The sequence below is a fragment of the Anarhichas minor genome, unplaced genomic scaffold, assembly GCF_050575085.1.
Source record: "Anarhichas minor isolate MPS153535 unplaced genomic scaffold, ASM5057508v1 ptg000025l, whole genome shotgun sequence".
Taxonomy (NCBI): Eukaryota; Metazoa; Chordata; class Actinopteri; order Perciformes; family Anarhichadidae; genus Anarhichas; species Anarhichas minor.
This window is the reverse complement of record NW_027466471.1, coordinates 7,942,212-7,962,500: the sequence shown is the minus strand read 5'-3', so window position 1 is coordinate 7,962,500 and position 20,289 is coordinate 7,942,212. Positions and strand designations below refer to the sequence as shown.

The 20,289-nt window shown below is 39.8% G+C and overlaps 2 protein-coding genes across 6 annotated transcripts in view; one reads left to right on the top strand and one right to left on the bottom strand.

Annotated features, from left to right (window-relative positions):
• Nucleotides 1-9,647, top strand: part of aopep (aminopeptidase O (putative)) — a 70,955-nt gene extending 61,308 nt beyond the window's left edge. For all 5 annotated transcript variants that reach the window (XM_076099735.1, XM_076099736.1, XM_076099732.1 and 2 more), the window contains one exon: nucleotides 4,337-9,647. The gene's annotated coding sequence lies outside the window, so the exon portion shown is untranslated. The remainder of the gene's footprint in view (nucleotides 1-4,336) is intronic.
• fancc (FA complementation group C) overlaps nucleotides 8,201-20,289 on the bottom strand; it is a 27,619-nt gene continuing 15,530 nt past the window's right edge. The window contains exons 9-15 of the mRNA XM_076099737.1: nucleotides 17,667-17,722; nucleotides 17,445-17,544; nucleotides 16,216-16,291; nucleotides 14,726-14,840; nucleotides 12,249-12,423; nucleotides 11,042-11,254; nucleotides 8,201-10,443 (exon numbers count right to left, since the gene is read on the bottom strand). Coding sequence (XP_075955852.1) covers nucleotides 10,267-10,443; nucleotides 11,042-11,254; nucleotides 12,249-12,423; nucleotides 14,726-14,840; nucleotides 16,216-16,291; nucleotides 17,445-17,544; nucleotides 17,667-17,722 — 912 coding nt within the window. The 3' untranslated portion in view covers nucleotides 8,201-10,266. The remainder of the gene's footprint in view (nucleotides 10,444-11,041; nucleotides 11,255-12,248; nucleotides 12,424-14,725; nucleotides 14,841-16,215; nucleotides 16,292-17,444; nucleotides 17,545-17,666; nucleotides 17,723-20,289) is intronic.

The window sequence follows — 20,289 nt, the reverse complement described above, 5'->3', positions numbered from 1 at the left end:
ATTTGTCCCCCAGAAACTTAAAACTAAAGAAGACATGATTACCTCAGAGTGTGTGTGATTGTGTTTGAGGAGTTGATGATTTGGAAGCGCAGAGAAGGAAACGGATGATGGTGGAGCCAGAGGGTCTTGAAGTGTGTGTGTGTGTGTGTGCGTGTACACGTGTGTGTGTGTGTGTGTGTGTACACGTGTGTGTGTACGTGTCAGTCCTCCAGACAGGTTTTTTTATCCTCTCTCCAGCCAGGCACAGAGCTTAGCTGATTGGTGAACAGTGATTGATTCCCTCTTTGTTCACAGTGGCTAAGTTCTGCACCTGAGGAGAGCTTGACCCAGACAAGCAGACAAAGGAAGACAACGGATGTGTGGGACAGAAAGAGAAAACAGAAATGCTCTTTTAAGTTTTTACGGTGTGTGTGTGTGTGTGTGTGTGTGTGTGTGTGTGTGTGTGTGTGTGTGTGTGTGTGTGTGTGTGTGTGTGTGTGTGTGTGTGTGTGTTTGCGCTTTCGCGTGAACACACTTGAGTTTGATTATCTAATGTGTGTTTGTACATTTCAGTCACAGAACTCCTTCCCCTTTGTCCTCTTCTGTTTTCTCGCTCCTTACTTTGATTGACTTGCATCGTTTCACCTTCCCCCTCTTTCTCTTATCTCATTTCACTGTCTCCTTATCCTGCATTTCCAATTCAATTTAGTCTAACCTCAGTCGAAATATCTCTCCTCTCTTCCTCGCCTCACTTGCATGTCTGTGAAGCTTTTCCGCTGAGGCCCTCACTCAGAAGAATCAAACACACGAGCCTCGTCACACAATGTGCAACATTGCTAATGAGTGCCGCTCTACGCTCTCCTGCATTGCCCGTGGTTCTTTCCCTCCTCTTTCATCTTCTTCTCTCGCTCCGCCCTTCTGCTTCCGTCTCCTTTCAGTTCCGTAGTATAAAAGATAATCCTGCAGATGATGCCGGTTTTGCACGGTTTTGTAGTTTTTTTTAGCAAAGGTGAGAGCCGAGCACCTGAGGAGAGAGACTGCACCTCCAGTACTAATGAGACCTGGGAAGACCCAAAACGCTGCCCAATGCTGCTGACAGATATTACATCAGTCCGGGAGCAGTGGCTACAATTATCACCCTCGTAATCATCGTTGTCCTTCATCGCCACCATTCTGTCTTTCTTACAGCCGGCACTCATTGTGTCCCAAAGTCATACTACGTACACATTCTATTTTCAGGCATAGAATGTGGATCATTTTATTTGATGCATGTCAGGTATGAAGACGTACAGATAACACAATTAATCTTTTCCTTTAGTCTCACAGCTATGAACATGGAACTTGACAGCCTGCCTTGTAAGCCTTGTTGGGGAACATCATTTAGCCCATTTAAATGTCTATATATTTTTGCACTATTAAGTACTTTTTAGTATGACGTTAAAAATGGTCAATTTGAGAAGGAGGCAGGACGGGAAAAGTCATTCGAAAATCGGCAGGGATGTTTAGTTGCGGCTGCAGACTGATGATCGATAATCGACAATCTCAAGAAGGCTTATCTCCGTTTGAAGTTACAATTCGGCGTAATTTACTATATGAACATCATGCTGTGTTGAAGAAGACTCTAAACTAGCGATTGAGACCATAAACTAGGGTAGGGTCATTTTTTCAGAGACTTTCATACAATCGGACTTCTTTTTGCAAGCTGAGGAGTCGCCCCCTGCTGGGCAGTAGAGGGAGATTCCGCATTGGCTTCACTCGGCTGAAGTGGAGGTTGCCACCTGGCAAAAAAATCAAAGTGTGAAAACAACAAGTGGTGGTTTTAACAGAGGGAACGTGGTGTACTATTTCTTGGCTGATTGCAGTGACTTCCTGTTATTGTTGTTCTGGTGTAAATTTCCCTAAAATGTCGAACTATTCCTTTAACTTTAGTTTAATTTAATTTACATACAGCAGGGTAATTAGTTAAACAGGTTGACGGGGCCTGCAGCAAATCAGTGCTCATCTTTGTGCTTCAGGCTTTAAGCTTCAAATCACGTTGGCAGTGAAAAGTGCCGTTCCGTGCGTCCCTGGCAGATACGTATTGATTTCTGATCTAATCTCAGACGGAGGAAACCAAGAGACAGAAAGCAGACGGTTTCTCACCGAACACCTTTCCACACTGGGAAGGAAAACAAGACTGAGGCTTCAAAGGATGGACATCTTGCAACGATTTTAGAGCTTTTCATGATTTAGGGAGGTCAGTTCCACTTTATTGTGACAGTTAAGTGTTTCTGCAGTGGATTTACTGTGCCATGTAGCTTCTATTGTGTTGTCTCAGAGAAACAAGAGGTTGTGATCCTGTAAAAACACACAGTGACGACAAGAAAAGCAGGAATTGTCAATTGGGTTACAAGTAACACACGCTTTGTCTTAAAGAGTGCACTGAGAGAGGGGTTCCCCAATTAGTCAAGATGAGCTTGAAACTCCAAAAAACGATTTATGCAGGTTTGTATTTAGCACGGCCCGTCTGCCAACACAGTGATCAATACATCTCGGTCTGTCTCAAGATTTTCTTTTTTGTTTTGAAGCCGTTATACAACAACCTCCATTTGCATGTTCCTACCAGAGAGAATACATCATGTAAGACTGCGTCTTTTAAGTTTAAAATACTGCCCCACAGTAACTTACTGTATAACTTTTCTATTACATGGGTGTAGTCCACTGTTATATCAGCTAATTGTAATGCCAAGCCGTACCGTTCTGGACCGATCACTCCCCAATCAAAACAGTGACAGATGGCTGGAAATGTATTTTAAAACTGTCCGTCTTTTTTTGGCAGTCACGATACGAGGCGTGAGGAGGTATTATAGCGCTCTATATGCACACCGACAAAATGGCGACTAAACGAGGACAGATGTGTGAATTAGAAATGAGGGCCATGTGGAGTCTGCCATTTTTAGACCTATATTTAGGGCTTGTTAAAAGACTAATGACCATCAGAGGCCTGTAAAAGAGAGGAATTGCCATCAGAGCCTGTATCTAAAAGGTGATTTATTACACTCTAATGGGAGGGAAATGGTGCTCTGCACATAAAAGGACCAAGCAACATTGTATGAAGACACCGAAAATAAACTTATTTAGCCCACACCGTCTTTTCTCCACGCAGCTGAACTTGACTGATTGTCTCTTAAATGTCAATTATATTTTAGAGAGCTGTTGTATTCAATTTCAAGTATATGTTGGAAATCATTTTTGATGCAGTATGTATGCATGCTCCTCACAGAAGGTGCTGGAATGTGATTTTGATGGATTTATAGCTCGATTTTTATGATCGGACTCCTGAAATAGTCTAATAGCCTATTTGTTTAAGCCAACGATGTACCAATCATTTTGGATAGCTCCCACAATCCAGCAGAAGTCTTGCTGAGACTGCGGTGGAGAGGTTTCTACCGTGTCAAGCACACCTTTCACCAGCTAGTGAGATCCAACAACCTCAACAGTCTAGAGGAACCTCAAGTTGTGGGGTTTCTTGTGGGTTTGGCAAAGCGGAACGCCGCCTGACACGTCGCCTGAGTTTGCGTTGCTTTTTGCTTCATTACAGACAAAAAACAAAAAAAAAAAAAAAAAGAGGAGAAAGTATGTGTTCATAGCTCGCCAGTGCTTTGTGAAACAGAGAGAAGAGATATTTGGGACTGGCTTCCTGTGCCTACTGAGCTGATTATCAGTCCTATACAGCCACTGGCTCAGTTCAGCAGGAACAGGAGTCCAGTCCACTCACCACCGAACCAGAAGAAAACACGAGCACTGGCTTGCACGGATTATACACCAAAGCCGCTGTTCTATTGGACGGTTAGTTGCTGGAAAATGATTTGGCAACCGCTTTGATAATCGACAAATCTTTGTGAAATGTTTGGGTTTTGTCTGTTGCTTGGATTTCTCACTATTTTATAACATTTTGTAGCCTACACTATTAATCATTTTTTTTTACAAATGAATAGATTAAAAATGTATTGTTACTTGCAGCCCTACTTTTGTATCAGCATTTATATCTGCAGATTAATAACAAAGAACTGCAGAAAAGATTTGTGTGCAGTGAGACGTTAGAAATAGCGTCTGCATTACATAGTTTGTCCCGCTCAGTTCTTTTCTTTCATTTGATTTAAGAGATTCTTATCCTCAGCTATATTGGTCGATCTATTTTTAAACTCTGAAATATTGGCATCCGCCTCCGAAACCCAGTATCGGTCGAGATCTGTGTTTTTGGCCAAACTGGATGATTTGTCGATACTGAACACACACAAGTATCCAGTGTTTGCCTTTACATCAGGTAACCAAATGTTCTGTAATGTTCCAATCTGAACGTGTCCTTCTCTTCCAGTTTGCTGACCTCAGACGGAGGTGACAGGAGTTTGGCACACGGGGTCCAGTGCTCACCTCCTCTTCCCCTGCAAGAGATGGGAGGCTAAAGAATCACTCGGCAGTGTGAACACCAAAAGGACTTCGCTCTAACTCGACAGCCACGGCCAACTGGCAAGGTTTAGAGCACTCCTGTCCATTCAAGACTCAAGAGATAACTTGTGTGTGTGAACCACTAACGATACGAGCTGTTCCCAGTGAGATGCACCATTGTTTACATTGTTGGTGTGATGAAAGTGAAAAATCACACAATTGACATGTTTTAAAATGATAGATACTGGGAGATGTTTCATGGATGGAGACACATCCTTCCATGTTTAGGAGCCTGTGTATAAGTTAGACTCTTTGTGTGGGTGTGACTTCATGTCTGTTTAGTCTGAAGCCGTGATGTGGTTCTTAACAGTTAGACAGGAAATGGTTTCATGTCATTCCCATTTTTATACATAACAAATGACTTCACTCTGACCAATAACGACCTCTCAGTGCATTTCTATAGGCATACATTATGGTTTGGTGACTGCTGTGCGAACAAATTCTAGGAGTAAACTTTTAAAAACTTTTTTTTTTGTGTATTTTAAGTGACGTTTTTTGAAATGTTCATGTTCAAATAAAATTATGTTTTCCTAAAATGAATGCATTCCTTTTTCTTAAGCTTATCTGTTGAGCAAAACCTGAACATCAGTTCGCAACTCATTCCTTCTTTATATGCAAGATACGAGTATCATAGCCAGATTGATTTACAAATTGGATTTACTGAATTAAACACTGGTTGTGTAATATGTCAGGTTAAGTGATATCCAATATATATTTAGTTCACAAACTCAGTGAAGAACATTTTTTAAATGTCTTTTTCTTTTTTCTTTTTTATGTTGCACAGACTGTGTACTATTATGTGATGCTACACTAGAATCTCCGGTCAGACAGACATTCTGTGTGTTGACTTTCACATCTTTCTATTTTTTGACATTTTAATTATATACTATACTATGACTTTTTGGACATTTTAATGACATACTATACCACAAATCTTCTGATTGAGGGGATTCAATTAAATTTAGTAATCCAGTAACTCAAGGAATCTCCCAGACCCTAGACATTATATGACAATTTAGAGTTTATGAGATTATGAGCCTACTATAGTATAGCTTTTAAATGACCTTTTTCCTTATTTTTTTCTAGGTTGACTTTTTTAATGAGTTCTTTCAATATACTATACTGTGACTTTTTTCAACATGCTATACTATGACTTTTTTCGACATGCTATACTATGACTTTGTGCTGCATACTATACTATGACTTTTTTCGACATACTATACTATGACTTTTTTCGACATACTATACTATGACTTTTTTCGACATACTATACTATGACTTTTTTCAACATGCTATACTATGACTTTTTTCGACATACTATACTATGACTTTTTTCAACATACTATACTATGACTTTTTTCAACATGCTATACTATGACTTTGTGCTGCATACTATACTATGACTTTTTTCAACATGCTATACTATGACTTTTTTCGACATTCTATACTATGACTTTGTGCTGCATACTATACTATGACTTTTTTCGACATTCTATACTATGACTTTTTTCAACATTCTATACTATGACTTTGTGCTGCATACTATACTATGACTTTTTTCAACATGCTATACTATGACTTTTTTCGACATGCTATACTATGACTTTGTGCTGCATACTATACTATGACTTTGTGCTGCATACTATACTATGACTTTTTTCAACATGCTATACTATGACTTTTTTCGACATTCTATACTATGACTTTTTTCAACATGCTATACTATGACTTTTTTCGACATACTATACTATGACTTTGTGCTGCATACTATACTATGACTTTTCAACATACTATACTATGACTTTTTCCGACATAGTATACTATGACTTTTTCAACATGCTATACTATGACTTTTTTCGACATGCTATACTGTGACTTTTTTCAACATGCTATACTATGACTTTTTTCGACATACTATACTATGACTTTTTTCAACATGCTATACTATGACTTTTTTCGACATACTATACTATGACTTTGTGCTGCATACTATACTATGACTTTTTTCAACATACTATACTATGACTTTTTCCGACATAGTATACTATGACTTTTTCAACATGCTATACTATGACTTTTTTATGACTTTTTTCGACATATTACTTTTTTAATGACTTATTTTCGACATACATATGACATGCTGCATACTATGACTTTTTTCAACATGCTATACCATGACTTTTTTCGACATGCTATACTATGACTTTGTGCTGCATAGTATACTATGACTTTTTCAACATGCTATACTATGACTTTTTTCAACATGCTATACTGTGACTTTTTTCAACATGCTATACTATGACTTTGTGCTGCATACTATACTATGACTTTTTTCGACATACTATACTATGACTTTTTTCGACATGCTATACTATGACTTTTTTCGACATACTATACTATGACTTTTTTCAACATGCTCTACTATGACTTTTTTCGACATGCTATACTATGACTTTGTGCTGCATACTATACTATGACTTTTTTCGACATACTATACTATGACTTTTTTCGACATACTATACTATGACTTTTTTCAACATACTATACTATGACTTTTTTCGACATACTATACTATGACTTTTTTCGACATACTATACTATGACTTTTTTCGACATACTATACTATGACTTTTTTCAACATGCTATACTATGACTTTTTTCGACATACTATACTATGACTTTTTTCAACATGCTATACTATGACTTTTTTCGACATACTATACTATGACTTTTTTCAACATACTATACTATGACTTTGTGCTGCATACTATACTATGACTTTGTGCTGCATACTATACTATGACTTTTTTCAACATACTATACTATGACTTTGTGCTGCATACTATACTATGACTTTTTTCAACATACTATACTATGACTTTTTTCAACATACTATACTATGAATTTTTTCAACATGCTATATTATGACTTTTTTATGACTTTTTTCGACATACTATACTATGACTTTTTTCAACATACTATACTATGACTTTTTTTGACATGCTATACTATGACTTTTTTCGACATATTACTTTTTTAATGACTTATTTTCGACATACATACGACATGCTGCATACTATACTATGACTTTTTTCAACATGCTATACTATGACTTATTTTCGACATGCTATACTATGACTTTTGTCAATATGCTGTAGTAAGACATTTCTTCCGACATATTATATTAGATATTTTAATTACTTTTTTCGAAATACTGTGCCTATACTGTGCCTTTTTCCCACATGATATACAAATACTTTTTTCAACATGCTATACCATTACATTTTATTACTTTTTTAACATTCTATACTATAACTTTTTATTACTTTTTTCAACATGCTATACTGTTGACCTTTTTCACCATACTATATATACTATGACCTTTGTAGAGCTTTTTAATGACACAGTATACTGACCAAGAAAGGCAAAAACCTTAAGCCAAAAGGCATCAACCTCTATTTGATCCCTCAATTTGTTGATTACAGTAAGCATTATACTGAATGATGACAATTAGTAATAATTGGACTGACTGAGTTTTGATTGCATATGGGAGCAGTTGTCCAGTTCTGCCTCTTAGCTAACATTACACTGTAATCTGCTCATCTATTTCCAGCAATATCTTACCTGTGTCTGTGTATTGGGTTCCAAAGGCATTTCTACCAACATTTTCCCTCAGGGATGGGCCATTTTGATAAATGACTGGGTTAGACTGACAACATGTTTGCTCTTTATTCAGTCTGCATAACACATGATGTTTGTGTGTGGAATGCTTCAGTGTATGACATAGAATACTGACGGAAACAACAGTAGCTTAAGCAGGGGAAAGCAGTAACTTCATGCCTGGATAAACAAAGCTTTCCAAGCACAAGAACCTTAAATGAAGGCAGTTAAGGCAAAAACAACCCACTATTTCCGCAAATAATAAGACAGGAGGCACAACACATTTGTTCACATGATATAGCAGCTCTTTATTGTTCCAAAAATGTCAAAAAGTCCCCTTTGACCAAAATTAAGTCAAAGGTGCTAAATGCTAAATTCAGTGCATATCTATTGCCTCCTTGTGGATAGCTAACGATGCTAACAACGATAACAGTCCAAATAATGGAAACAGTACTGAGAGAGCCGACGGTGTTAACGTGGGGGGGGGGGGGGGGGGGACCTCAAGTTCTGAAAAGTTAAACCAATGAGGAATTGCCGTACACTTGCACTCTTCCTAATGGCCAGCAGGGGAAGATTCCACTGGTTGCAAAATGTCTGATTGTATAGAAGACTATGAGAACACGACTCTCACTGGATTTATTACCTCAGTAAACATCGTAAACAGGAGTTTATGGTCTCAATCGCTAGTTTCAAGTTTTCTTCGATACTTTATAATGTTCATTTAGTAAATTATGTTCCATTTAGAGTAAAATAGACAATAAAGCAGGCTATGCTTTAGAGCATGTCTACCTTGTGATTCATTTTGGAAATTGTTTGACCTTTTTGGCCAAATTTTTTTTAACAACACGGTAATACTATATACTACAAATTACTTTTTTGTGACATACTACATTACTTTTTACTACATACTATATTATTACTTCTTTGATATTTCTTTGCCATATTATTCTATGACTGTTTACGATATATACTGCTATGATTTTCATTCCTTTTAATGACATACTATGACTTTAACATTTTTATGGATTTTTAGTTTTACTTTAGGCAATATACTATACTGTGATTTTTATGAAATCTAGTCAAATAAAGGGAGATCATTTTTGGAATTTTGCCTTTGAAATTGTTTATCACTTATTAGAGAGGTGTCATAATACAGGAAATTAAATAAAATGATACAACCAGATTGTGTAAATGCTAAATATGACTTTACATGTTGTGAAGAAGGATGGCTGTGTTTGTGTGAGAAAAAATGACTCCAACATTTAGCCCACTTTTTACTTTTAAAGGTGGAAATCAAATCTGCTCACACATTACAAGTACATCATGGACCACATTGAAAACACGATATCAATCATCCTGCATGATGCCAAAAATGTAAACATTTTCATTCGACAGCACAAGAAAAGTAAACATAAAGTATGTGTTTGTTTATATTTCTGTACAGCTCATGCAGTAGTCAATCAGTAGTCATGAAGTATGTTCTGTAGAGACATAAGCCAGGTAATCCCAAATGTCTGGGTCCAGTGGTCATTTTAAATGTCTGCACTTAAAATTATGGATAAAACAAAAAAGGAGTCATTCTCCATCTGTATAAATAATGAAGCAATAGAAAATGTACAAAGACATATTATTAGTTCCATTGTATCATATACTCAGTACTGACAGAATGTTTTTTCTTATAAACATTACACAATCTAACAAATAGTATTTACACAAAGATAACTTGTGTCCTCCAAACACAAATGTCTTTTAGTCAGCATCTGTAACGTGAAGGATGTATATTGTGAGACAATTATGAGAGTGGGAGGACTCTGACACATTGTACGAGCCGCTGCTTCTTTGCAGTGTGATCTGTCACTGTTCAAGTGTCCTTGTGGGCCTTGTAGATGTGTCATGTGTGTGTGTTTGCGTATAATTGTAGCCTCTCCACATAATCTGTCCTCGCTGTGCTGTTTTGACACACTCCTGTCATTGCACCGCAGCATGTCTCCACAAGAGCGTGGCTATTTGACATTCTGCAAAGGTGTCTTGAAAAAAACAACCCTGAGCTGAAGATGAACTCACTGCCGTGTGGTTCTATGCATTAGTGTGTGCGTGTGTGTGAGTGTATACACTCTCACCTATTTCAGAGTGCGAGTGCTTAGTTATCAGCACAGTTGGATGCTGCATGCATACGTGTTACTGTGTTTTGAAGTGCCTGGATCCTGAGATGAACTCTTTTAGTGTCGCTTGATAAGCAGTTCTCTTCGTTTAGTCTGAGCTCCAGCGAGCTGAGAACACACTCTGCTTCATCAACCAGACCAGAACGATCCACCACCTGGACACACACACACACACACACACACACACACACACACACACACACACACACACACACACACACACACACACACACACACACACACACACACACACACACACACACACACACACACACACACACACACACACACACACACACACACACACACACACACACACACAAAACAATAACAATAGTGCTTGTTGTGACAGAGCCATAGAGCTTCAAAAAGAAAAGCGACTCGTTCTTTGTGATGTATTACAATATCAAATTCAACAGCACACTATATGATTCTAGATATGTACTTTATAGCGCTCTAAATAATCATTCAATCATTCACCATCCAAACTGTGGTGTGCATGGAATAAGAGACTTTGCACAAAGGCATAACACACATTTACCTCTAAGAATCAAAGTCTGAGTAATAAATAATATGCTATGCACAACTCAACTAATATTTAGCCAAAAACAAAACATAAAAAAACAAAGAAACAAAGCATAACACACTTGTCCAATGTGTGAGTATTGTTGTGCATTATATCTTATATTTTAAATACATTAGTGTACATTACTGAAAACACATTTTGTGGTGAAAAAAAGGTTGTTTTCTCACCGTCTGTAAGATTTCTGTTGCTGCACTCAGGGATTGTTGGAGAAACACAGCAAAGTGGACTAACAGGTTGAGGGTCAATAATGGGGAGAGCGATGGTTGCTGAGATTGTGGTGACAGCAGAGTGACCAATGACTGCAGGCGGTCAACAGGAAGAGGACGAGCTGAGAGTAAGAACAGGGAGTGTAGGTGGTCCCACGCTTCTTTGCCATGTACCTGGAAACAGATTAATCAATAAATGTTTGGTCAGCTGACAGACGTCCATGTGTAGACCGCACTGGAATCAAGAAGCACTGCTTTAAGTATCTGTCCTACAAATAAAAGAAAGCAATAGATTAGTAATTCACAAATAATGAACAAAGTCAACCCCATGCGAGTTGATCGTAATGGTAGAGACGACTGCAAGTCTCCCAGGTTTATGAGAGGAGGCGGACAAACAGGAGACAGAGAGATGAAACTCGGGCCAGCTGGCCAGACACTCACTGAGAAATCAATACTACTTCACCCGGCTCTCGCTCTCTCTCTCTCTCTCTCTCTCTCTCTCTCTCTCTCTCTCTCTCTCTCTCTCTCTCTCTCTCTCTCTCTCTCTCTCTCTCTCTCTCTCTCTCTCTCTCTCTCTCTCTCTCTCTCTCTCTCTCTCTCTCTCTCTCTCTCTCTCACAGTCTCATTCTCTCCTGCTCAGATTAACCATAATTTATTTTTTTGAATGCGTTATTTTTCTATCTCTGTATTTGTTCAATGGCTTTCAACGAAGACACATCTTCCAATAACAAAGAACAGATCATCCCCATTGTTAACTTGTTGAGTTATGATACTGCACATGCTAAAGGCAGACTGTCTGAGATTATATCCAAACTACTTCCTTCTCAAGTCATACCATACAAAGATCAGCAAGTCAGCAGAGTGGTGTTCGTTGCCTTTTAGCTACAGCCAATGCAATACCAGCAACAACATAATAAGAACAATGTCAATAGGTTTCCAAAATAAGACCACAATTGCAGCTCTGTGAGGCTGGGCAAAGAGGTGTGTTAAGTTAAATGCATGCAATGCAATGTTGAATGGTTGGTGACACTAGAGGAAAAGTCAGGGGATCCAGGAACTCATGGGAAACATCCTCTGGGGACCATGAATGTCTGGACAAATTTAAAAAAAAACTCAAAATGAAGATTAACTAGATCCATTGAATTATTTTCTCTAATAAAAATCTTACCAGCTGCAGTGCTCTGTGGTGGCCCCTGTTAGTGGGGTGGTGGTAGAAGATCAGCAGCCACAGAAGAGGGCCACAGTCCTCAGGCTCCGATGTCACCAGCAGCTGGACAGCCACTTGCACCCAGTGGGCACACTGAACCAGCAGGAACCAGGCCTCGAACACTGTGTGGTACCTCCTGCAGAACCGGAGCAGAAACAGAGCTCAACACTAAAGGTAGAGAGCTAATATTCCCTCTAGGCATCATGGGATCTGTGCTGCGGTGGCAGAAGTGCGTGGATAAATGACACTGCAGCACACCTTATTTTTATGAAAACACAAGGGGTCAAGGGGACCAAAGGCCCCTTCGTCCTCCTGTCCACAGACAGAAACATAAAACACCTGGCCACTCACTCACTCACACACTCACTCACACACAGCCCCACAAGGTGAAAACTATACCAGCGACGCTGTCGCGGCTGGTAATCATTTATAGTAAAAATCAGCAATTCCGTCTCGACCACGGAGCAGTGCGGTATTACAAAGTCCACATACTTGTGGCCTTCATCAACAGTTGGAGTTTCATGTGACCTGATATTTTATATATCTACATGACAACTGAGCAAACTTAATCTGCCGATGAAGGCTACGAGATAGGGATGAAAACTATGGAAGTAGACATCGTGATGAGGTTTGTTTTTGTCAAATCAATTGTAATTTGTAATGGTAACAGTCGTGGTTCAAACAATTTAAAAAAACGTAACAGCATAAAGGAGAGAAAGTCGAGGTACTTCAATACATTTTGACAAATGAAACGCAACCGTGATGTTGTTTCACAAAAATGTTCATTACATTATTGTGTTCCCAGTGTGCCACACGGACCATCTAACAACAGGCTGTCTGTGGGCATCTACATCAGAATAGCTTCATCACTGAGCCAGTAATGTCCGTCCTGCCCCACTGACAACACACGATCAAAGAGAATCAGAGCTTTTATACCGATACTGAATCCCATCATTTGTCCCCAGTTGTTCTCACACTGAGGGCCAGCTGTGATTCAACTGGTGTACAATAAAACGTGACGAGGACCCGTTTCATGCTTTTATAGCACTTAAGAAACAGCTCAAACTACAACAATTGAGACAAGTTGTGTTTTGTCTAAAACTACCTTTTCACATTCATGCCCAGTTACATTTATAATACTTCACTTTCTCTTCTCTCAGTACTGCAAGACGTGGAACACAGTCCTGCCAGAAACAAGGCCGGGCACAGAATACAGGATAGCAAAAGTAAGAACAAGACTAGAGCTAAGATGACTCGTCCATGACACACGTCTTTCTAGGTTTTCAAGCAAAAATGCCAAATATTTTATAGATAGAACTGCAAAGAAGTGGAATAAAAGGAGAACTCTGATATATTTGTGTGTATAAACCTTGTTTGGATTCTAAATGTGGTGAAACGGACGCCGGCTCTCTCCTCTTCTTCCTCTTTGGTTGAGCCCAATGGTTTCTTCTTCTACATTTTGGTTTTAGCTTCCTAACTGCATAGCTTTTTATCTTTTCCTTTTCTTAGCTTACAGGATATATTTGCAGGTTTAGGTCTTTGGTAGAAAGAAAAAAAAAAATCAAGTAATTCAAAGATAATGTAATGGGCATTTTTCCCTCTTCTCTCACAATGTACAGACAAGAGAATTAATTACACGTCGCATATTAATAAATAATTAAAATAGTGTCACAGATTAATGTAAAATTTAAAAAAAGTGCACTTATTTGAAGATTGCAAGATGGACTCAAGGACCAGATAGAGAGCTGCAGCAGAGCCACACAGCTGAAACAACGAGGCAATAACTTAAAGAGTGAGAAGGATCTCTCATCGAATTTGCCCAACATCATCATCATCATCATCCTCATCAGGCTCTCTTCCTCATCTTCTCTCTTTCCCCTTGGCTCCTAAATACCAACAGCAGCCCCCTCCTGCAGAGCACTGGCAGCTGCATCTTCGCTCAGAGCAACACACCATTCTACTTTTTCACCGTTGGCTCGGAACAATGTTTTGGGAATTGTTCATGGAGAATGGAGCAGTGGTGGGGATAATGAGCCCCGTTAAAAACCGCAGCAGGAGCGTATCCAGCCAGCTGCTCCATCTCTCGGACATCAACTGCTTTTCATCTGCATCCTCTTTTTCTCTAAATGCGTGCAACCAAGGCTACGCACTCTCAGCGTTTCTCCATTTCATACTAATATGGTATGTTGTTCTCTAGTTCTTCTTCTGCATTCCTGTTCTCACTCTTATTGGGCTTTCCAACACGACAGCTCTCTCTTTCCCGAGCTAATAGCCTCCGAGCATTGCACCGGGAGCTCTCTGCTGTGATGCAAGGGGAAAATATCTGACTCACCACCCCCTCAACAGCAGTTAATGGAAATAAGGACACCACACAGGCATTCAGTGAGGTGGTAGATGCAGACACACATTAACACATTCCCTCTGCAAGCCTTTCTCACTCTAATCTGGTGCTACTGCTGTTGTGTCCGTCTCCCTCCTCTTCCTCCTCTGTCAGTCTCTGTAATGAGCCACTGAGCCAGTGCAGGTGACGTCTCCGAGCCTCTTGAGGCATCTCTGCAAAAACAGATTCAGAAATACAGACATAATGATTACTTGTAGAACATGTCAAATGAATTAGTATTCACAAAATGCAAAGCCTTTCTTGTTAAAGGAGCAGTTTAAAATGATGGGAATACAATTATTTGAATAGGAAGATTGATACCACCCATAGCGAGGGGGAGAGAGAGATAGAGAGATTCAGCTTTATTTTACAATCTGATTTTGAATCCATTATCTTTTCTGCTCATCTGGGGCCAGGCTGTGGGGGCAGCAGGCTTAGCAGGGTATTCCAGACATCCAGGCGACATTTTCCAGCTTTTTCTGGGGGAGTCTGAGGCGTTCCCAAGCCATACAAGAGGTGTGATCTCTGCCACGTGTTCTGGATCAGTGGGACGTGCCTGGAAAACCTCTAAAGTGAAGCGTCCAGGAGGCATCGTGATCAGATGCCCGAACCACACACACCGGACACCCACTGGACCGGAGTGGTGCTTGTCAAAAACAAAACTCACGAACCAAATGTTGTACTAAAACCCCACTTAACTGACACTTCAGGTTAACAAACAAACTTAAAGAAACTTAACCAAATATATTTTGATCCAGGCCCCCCCCCCCCCCCCCAGCTATATTTGAACAATGCCATGCTAGGTCTTGATTTATAACTTTTTCACAGGAAGCCCAAATCCTGAAGAGACCTCAAACCTTCTACTCTTCACAGTACCGTTTACATTGAGTCTCCAGCGAAAAATCACACACACACACACATACACAGTAATAATTAACTCTGCGTTCTGGCTGGGCTCCAGCGTGTCCCTAAATGGCTGCATTCATGTAAATCATTCCTGCCTACAGGCCGGTCTGGGCACACACTGATAAGCCCTGCTCCACCGTTCCCCTGCGCTCACCTATTGTGCATCGGTTCAACAGTAAAGATTCCTCGACATAAACACCGGTAATGCATATTCAGTACAGATTAAATATATATTCTTCTAAATAAGAACAACAATAAGGTGCATTAGTGTGTTTGTATAAGACAATCAAGAGTTTCAGTTATTCACAACAAATGTATCTTGTAAAAAACAGGCGACTCGTTAAACGTCTGCATAGATGTGATATAAGCAACGGCACTAAGCATAACTTCTGTTCAACGTTATTTCAACTTTTATATCCAACATAAAAACGTTAACACAGTTGCTGACTAACTAAAATTGATCGTCAAGACCGAGACACACAAGAGTCCATTCAGTCTGCAGCAGGAAACCTTTGTTGACACACAGTTAAAGAATACCTGAAGAGACCTTTTCTCACAATGCGGGGTTTTGTACATTGTGTCAGCGTCAAATATCCGGACACACACACGCGGATGAGTGTGTGTGTGTGTGTATACACTGACCTGAGGGCCGGGTCAAGAGAGGAAGCAGCAGACTCTGAGGTGACTGTGGGAACATGGCCTTCAGGGATACGCGCGTCTGAAACAACGCAAAGCACACATTTTCCTGAGCTTCATAAACGTAAATCATATTTACCTTGAACTCATACATCGCTGTGCTCTGAAAGCCTGAAAAATGGCATTTTGAATGGGAGTCTGTGTAACAGTGATACAGTAGGTGCTAATGTGTAATGTAGCGTGTAATAGGTAGCGTTTAGTGCAGTGTGACTACAGCCATTAAAACAGATTCCACTGTAAAGACACTATAGCACTGCCATCTACTGGTTAACAGGGGTGACAAGGAGTTGAGCTATATTCACCAAACCGGTCAGCAGGTAATACATAGAACCTACGTCGTAACACACATTATGTTTTCTAGCCTTTTGACGGTAATGGCTCACATATGAGTGCCAGAAAGTTCCCTACAGTCACACAGGGTATGTTGATTGAGGTCCCCTATACCACAACAACAGACTCGTGTATATCTGAGAGAATCTGTGGGGGCTGAGAGTTTTAGTAAACTGCCACATCAGTGTAACAGCTCACAGAGGTTTCCACACATTGCAGGTGTTTCATTTGTATAAAAGTTAATACCCGCAAATTGATGCTTTAAAAGCGATTTGCCTTTCTTGTCGACGAGGCAGAGGTGTGAACCGTAGTGTGTGTGTGCAGTGAGTGTAGCCAGCTCTCGGCTGGAGATGAAGGGATAATGGTGTGGAGGATTCATCAAATGTTGAGTGATTTTGCCTGCAGAGGGGAGCTAATTGCTCATCGCCCTGTGTGTGCATCCAAGTCTGCGGCATAATAGAAGTAACCTTCCTTTCACTTCAGGCAGCAATAACAATAATAATAAAGGTAAAAAACACAAAGTGGTGGAGTATGGTGACAAGAAAACATGGATTTATTTTGTCTCCCAATACAATAATCAATGGATTAGACTTAAATATATATTTATAAATACATAAATAAATAAATATATACATATATATATATGTATGTATATCAAAAACTAAAGATCAGTTGATTAATTGATTAGTCAATCAACCACCCATTTGAACCAAATTTTATGAACCAAAAAAATTATCAATTAATCACTGAATAAAAATGGGTAATTGATAATAGTTGCAGCCCTTAAAAAAACACAAATATTGATGTCAGACTCTGGGTTCTTCGGTTGAGGAGTGGAGGCCTACCTGATGCTGCTGTAGTGCCAGTTCCCTGAGGAAACAGCTGGTAAAGGTTCGGATGAAATACTTAACAGACTCTTTCCCTTCGGCTTGCTTAAGGATGGACCTGTGGGACACACACACAATTATGGCCATACAGAAATACACAATCACAACATGATACACCAACCAAAAACACTCACACACAGGAGCACCACAACAACCTTAAAGTGACACTCCAGCACTCACCTGAAGATGTCGTTTACAACCAGGAATATAGAGCAGTGCTGAGCACAGGCTTTAGGCTGAAACACACAAAAACACATTTTTTAACTTTGTAAAATTGTGTTGCTTCATGGATATTAAAAGCCTACACTTACAATCCAGAAACTAAAGAGAGCATAATATGAAACCTATCCATTCCATTGTAACTAAATTCAAGAACACAAACCACCAGATATTGACCACTGGGTGTCACTGTTGCACCATCTACTACTCTTCAACGAGTCACAGTTCCTCCCTCTTCTCACTGTCTCCCCACTAACCACTCAGTTTACCACTCTGTCAGTTCTTCCTTCACACACACACACACACACACACACACACCTCTGCCTAATGTACACTCATCATGTGTTTTAGATTCAACACACTCTAAAACGCCCAATCGTAAACATTTAACAGCTGCACTGTTCATGTCTGCACGTTTATATATCTTCTTGTCCCAATTATTCTCCCTCTCACCCCCCAACACTCGTATATAGGGACACACGCTTCACTATAGGAGGAGCACAAGTACAGACTTTACAAGCTAAGTCCTGCAGTGCAATGCAGTAGAAGAGAGATTAAACAGAGCAACAGAATCAGTTATGGGTAAACTTTCCATTTATTTGACTTCGCCACAGCCAATTAAAAACTATAGTTAATAATGTAGTAAAATGTACATTACAATGCCTTTGGTACATCAAGGCCAGAAATGTACCAACAACCCACAACCTAGTTCTGTAAAGGGGTGATTAAGACCGTTTTCAATCCAGCCAAAACACACATTAAACTGCAGATGTAATTGTAAAAGTGCCAGAGTAAAAGACCAATTAGAGTCTCAGTGAGGTCAATAAGAACAAACAACCCCACCCAGTGTTTATATGGCGTCATTACAACGTCCCAACATACAAATCAAGTGCAGTCATCCTCCGTTTTGACACGTCTTGTTTCTTTTTTTGTCCTCTCGGGCCAGAAAACAGCATTAATCAATCAAAAGGTACATTTACGCGGGCATCTGCAATACGTTGGCATACGTTTAATGGGTGTCAGTGTAATTCAGCTTGCATGCCAGCGTGCATGCATGTGTGCAACTCCATGGTCCCCCCTAGTGAAAACAGATGTTATTTTTTGAGCATCCTCCTCCATACCTTACCACTAACACTTCAAGGAGGGTCAATTACAGCGCACAACAAACATCCTGTTTTTGGTAGTAAGGCCCAGGAAGTGAGTGTTTATTGTTATTGGACCTGTGTCTCTCACTGGATCACAGAGCGGTGGGGTGAGCCAAAACCAGGAATGTGAGCCTCATTTCATCTTTCACAATTTTGATGGCAGCAGTTTTAAACAAGTGAGTGAAAGGGAGGCGAGAGGAGACACAAGCCAGTCGGCTCACACGCCTCTCCTTCTTTTTTGTTGTTGTGTTGCTCTTGCACACGTGTACACCAACGGAGACTCGCATACACAGAGACACATGTGAAACGCACATCTGACTTCCAAACAACCTGAAGGCTGAGTGAAACCTAAACGTATGCCTCCCACCCTGCTAACGGCAGACACGCTATACCAGATGCAATTTCATAAACAAAGCATAAATCAAGTGCAATCAACAGGCAGACATATTGTTGTACATGCAGTGTTAGTAATTCATACCCATGTACACCAGTGTGTTCCAATATATCTTCATTTTGAGAACAGAACTGAAAAGGTTTGCTTAAAGTCTATTATGTACACAGCTCAAGTGGACCATCACTGTGGGAAAACACAAGTGACACAACTGACAAACTTTACTGAAGTTAACATGAGGCACACTGGCAGGTAAATCCACTGACATGTCTAGCTTCCAAAGGCAATCGGTAAGCTAGGTAAATAGGATTGCATTCATGGGTATTGTATTGCATGGCACAGACGTTTGGCACAAACAATTTGTAGAAAGCACGTCTACATAGATTTATCTCCACTCTGTTCTGTGTCGTGCCTACTCGGTGAACAGGCCGAGATTCTGGACGTGTTTCATCTGAGAGTTCTTGAATCGTTTAGTTTCAGTGACACATTTAACTATTCATTATTATCCCTGCTTCTCCCAATGGCTGCACTAATATGTCCAACATGTTCTAAGTTATTGTGGGATAAAAAAAGCAACCCTTGGTGGCCAAGTGAAAAGAACACAACCCACTGCTGGTATTTTCCGATTGCATTGTAGTAATGAGGACAGTCAATAACAACCTATAAATCACAAAGAAACCTTCTGATTTTTAAACACGGCATGATCCGAGTTAAAAGTTATATGAAGTGGGGAGTGGCCAAGGACTCAAGTGACAGAGTTCAGTACATACTCAGCACAGTAAATGCTGTGTAGCACGAGCCAAATGATGTGAGACTCAGTTTGGAGCTAGCCAAATGATGTGGGATGCATGCAGAGCAAAGCCAAGTGGTGCGAGTTAGCCCGGCAAAAACAGTCAATAAAGATCAACCAAAAACGCAAAGGAACGCTTCCAAGTACTATGCATACAAAAACATTACAACTGCTATACCTCATAACAAATGAGTAGGCCTTATACTCAAACTGTTTGTTTTCACAGTTTACAAATCAGTTCAAATGGGATCCAAAAAC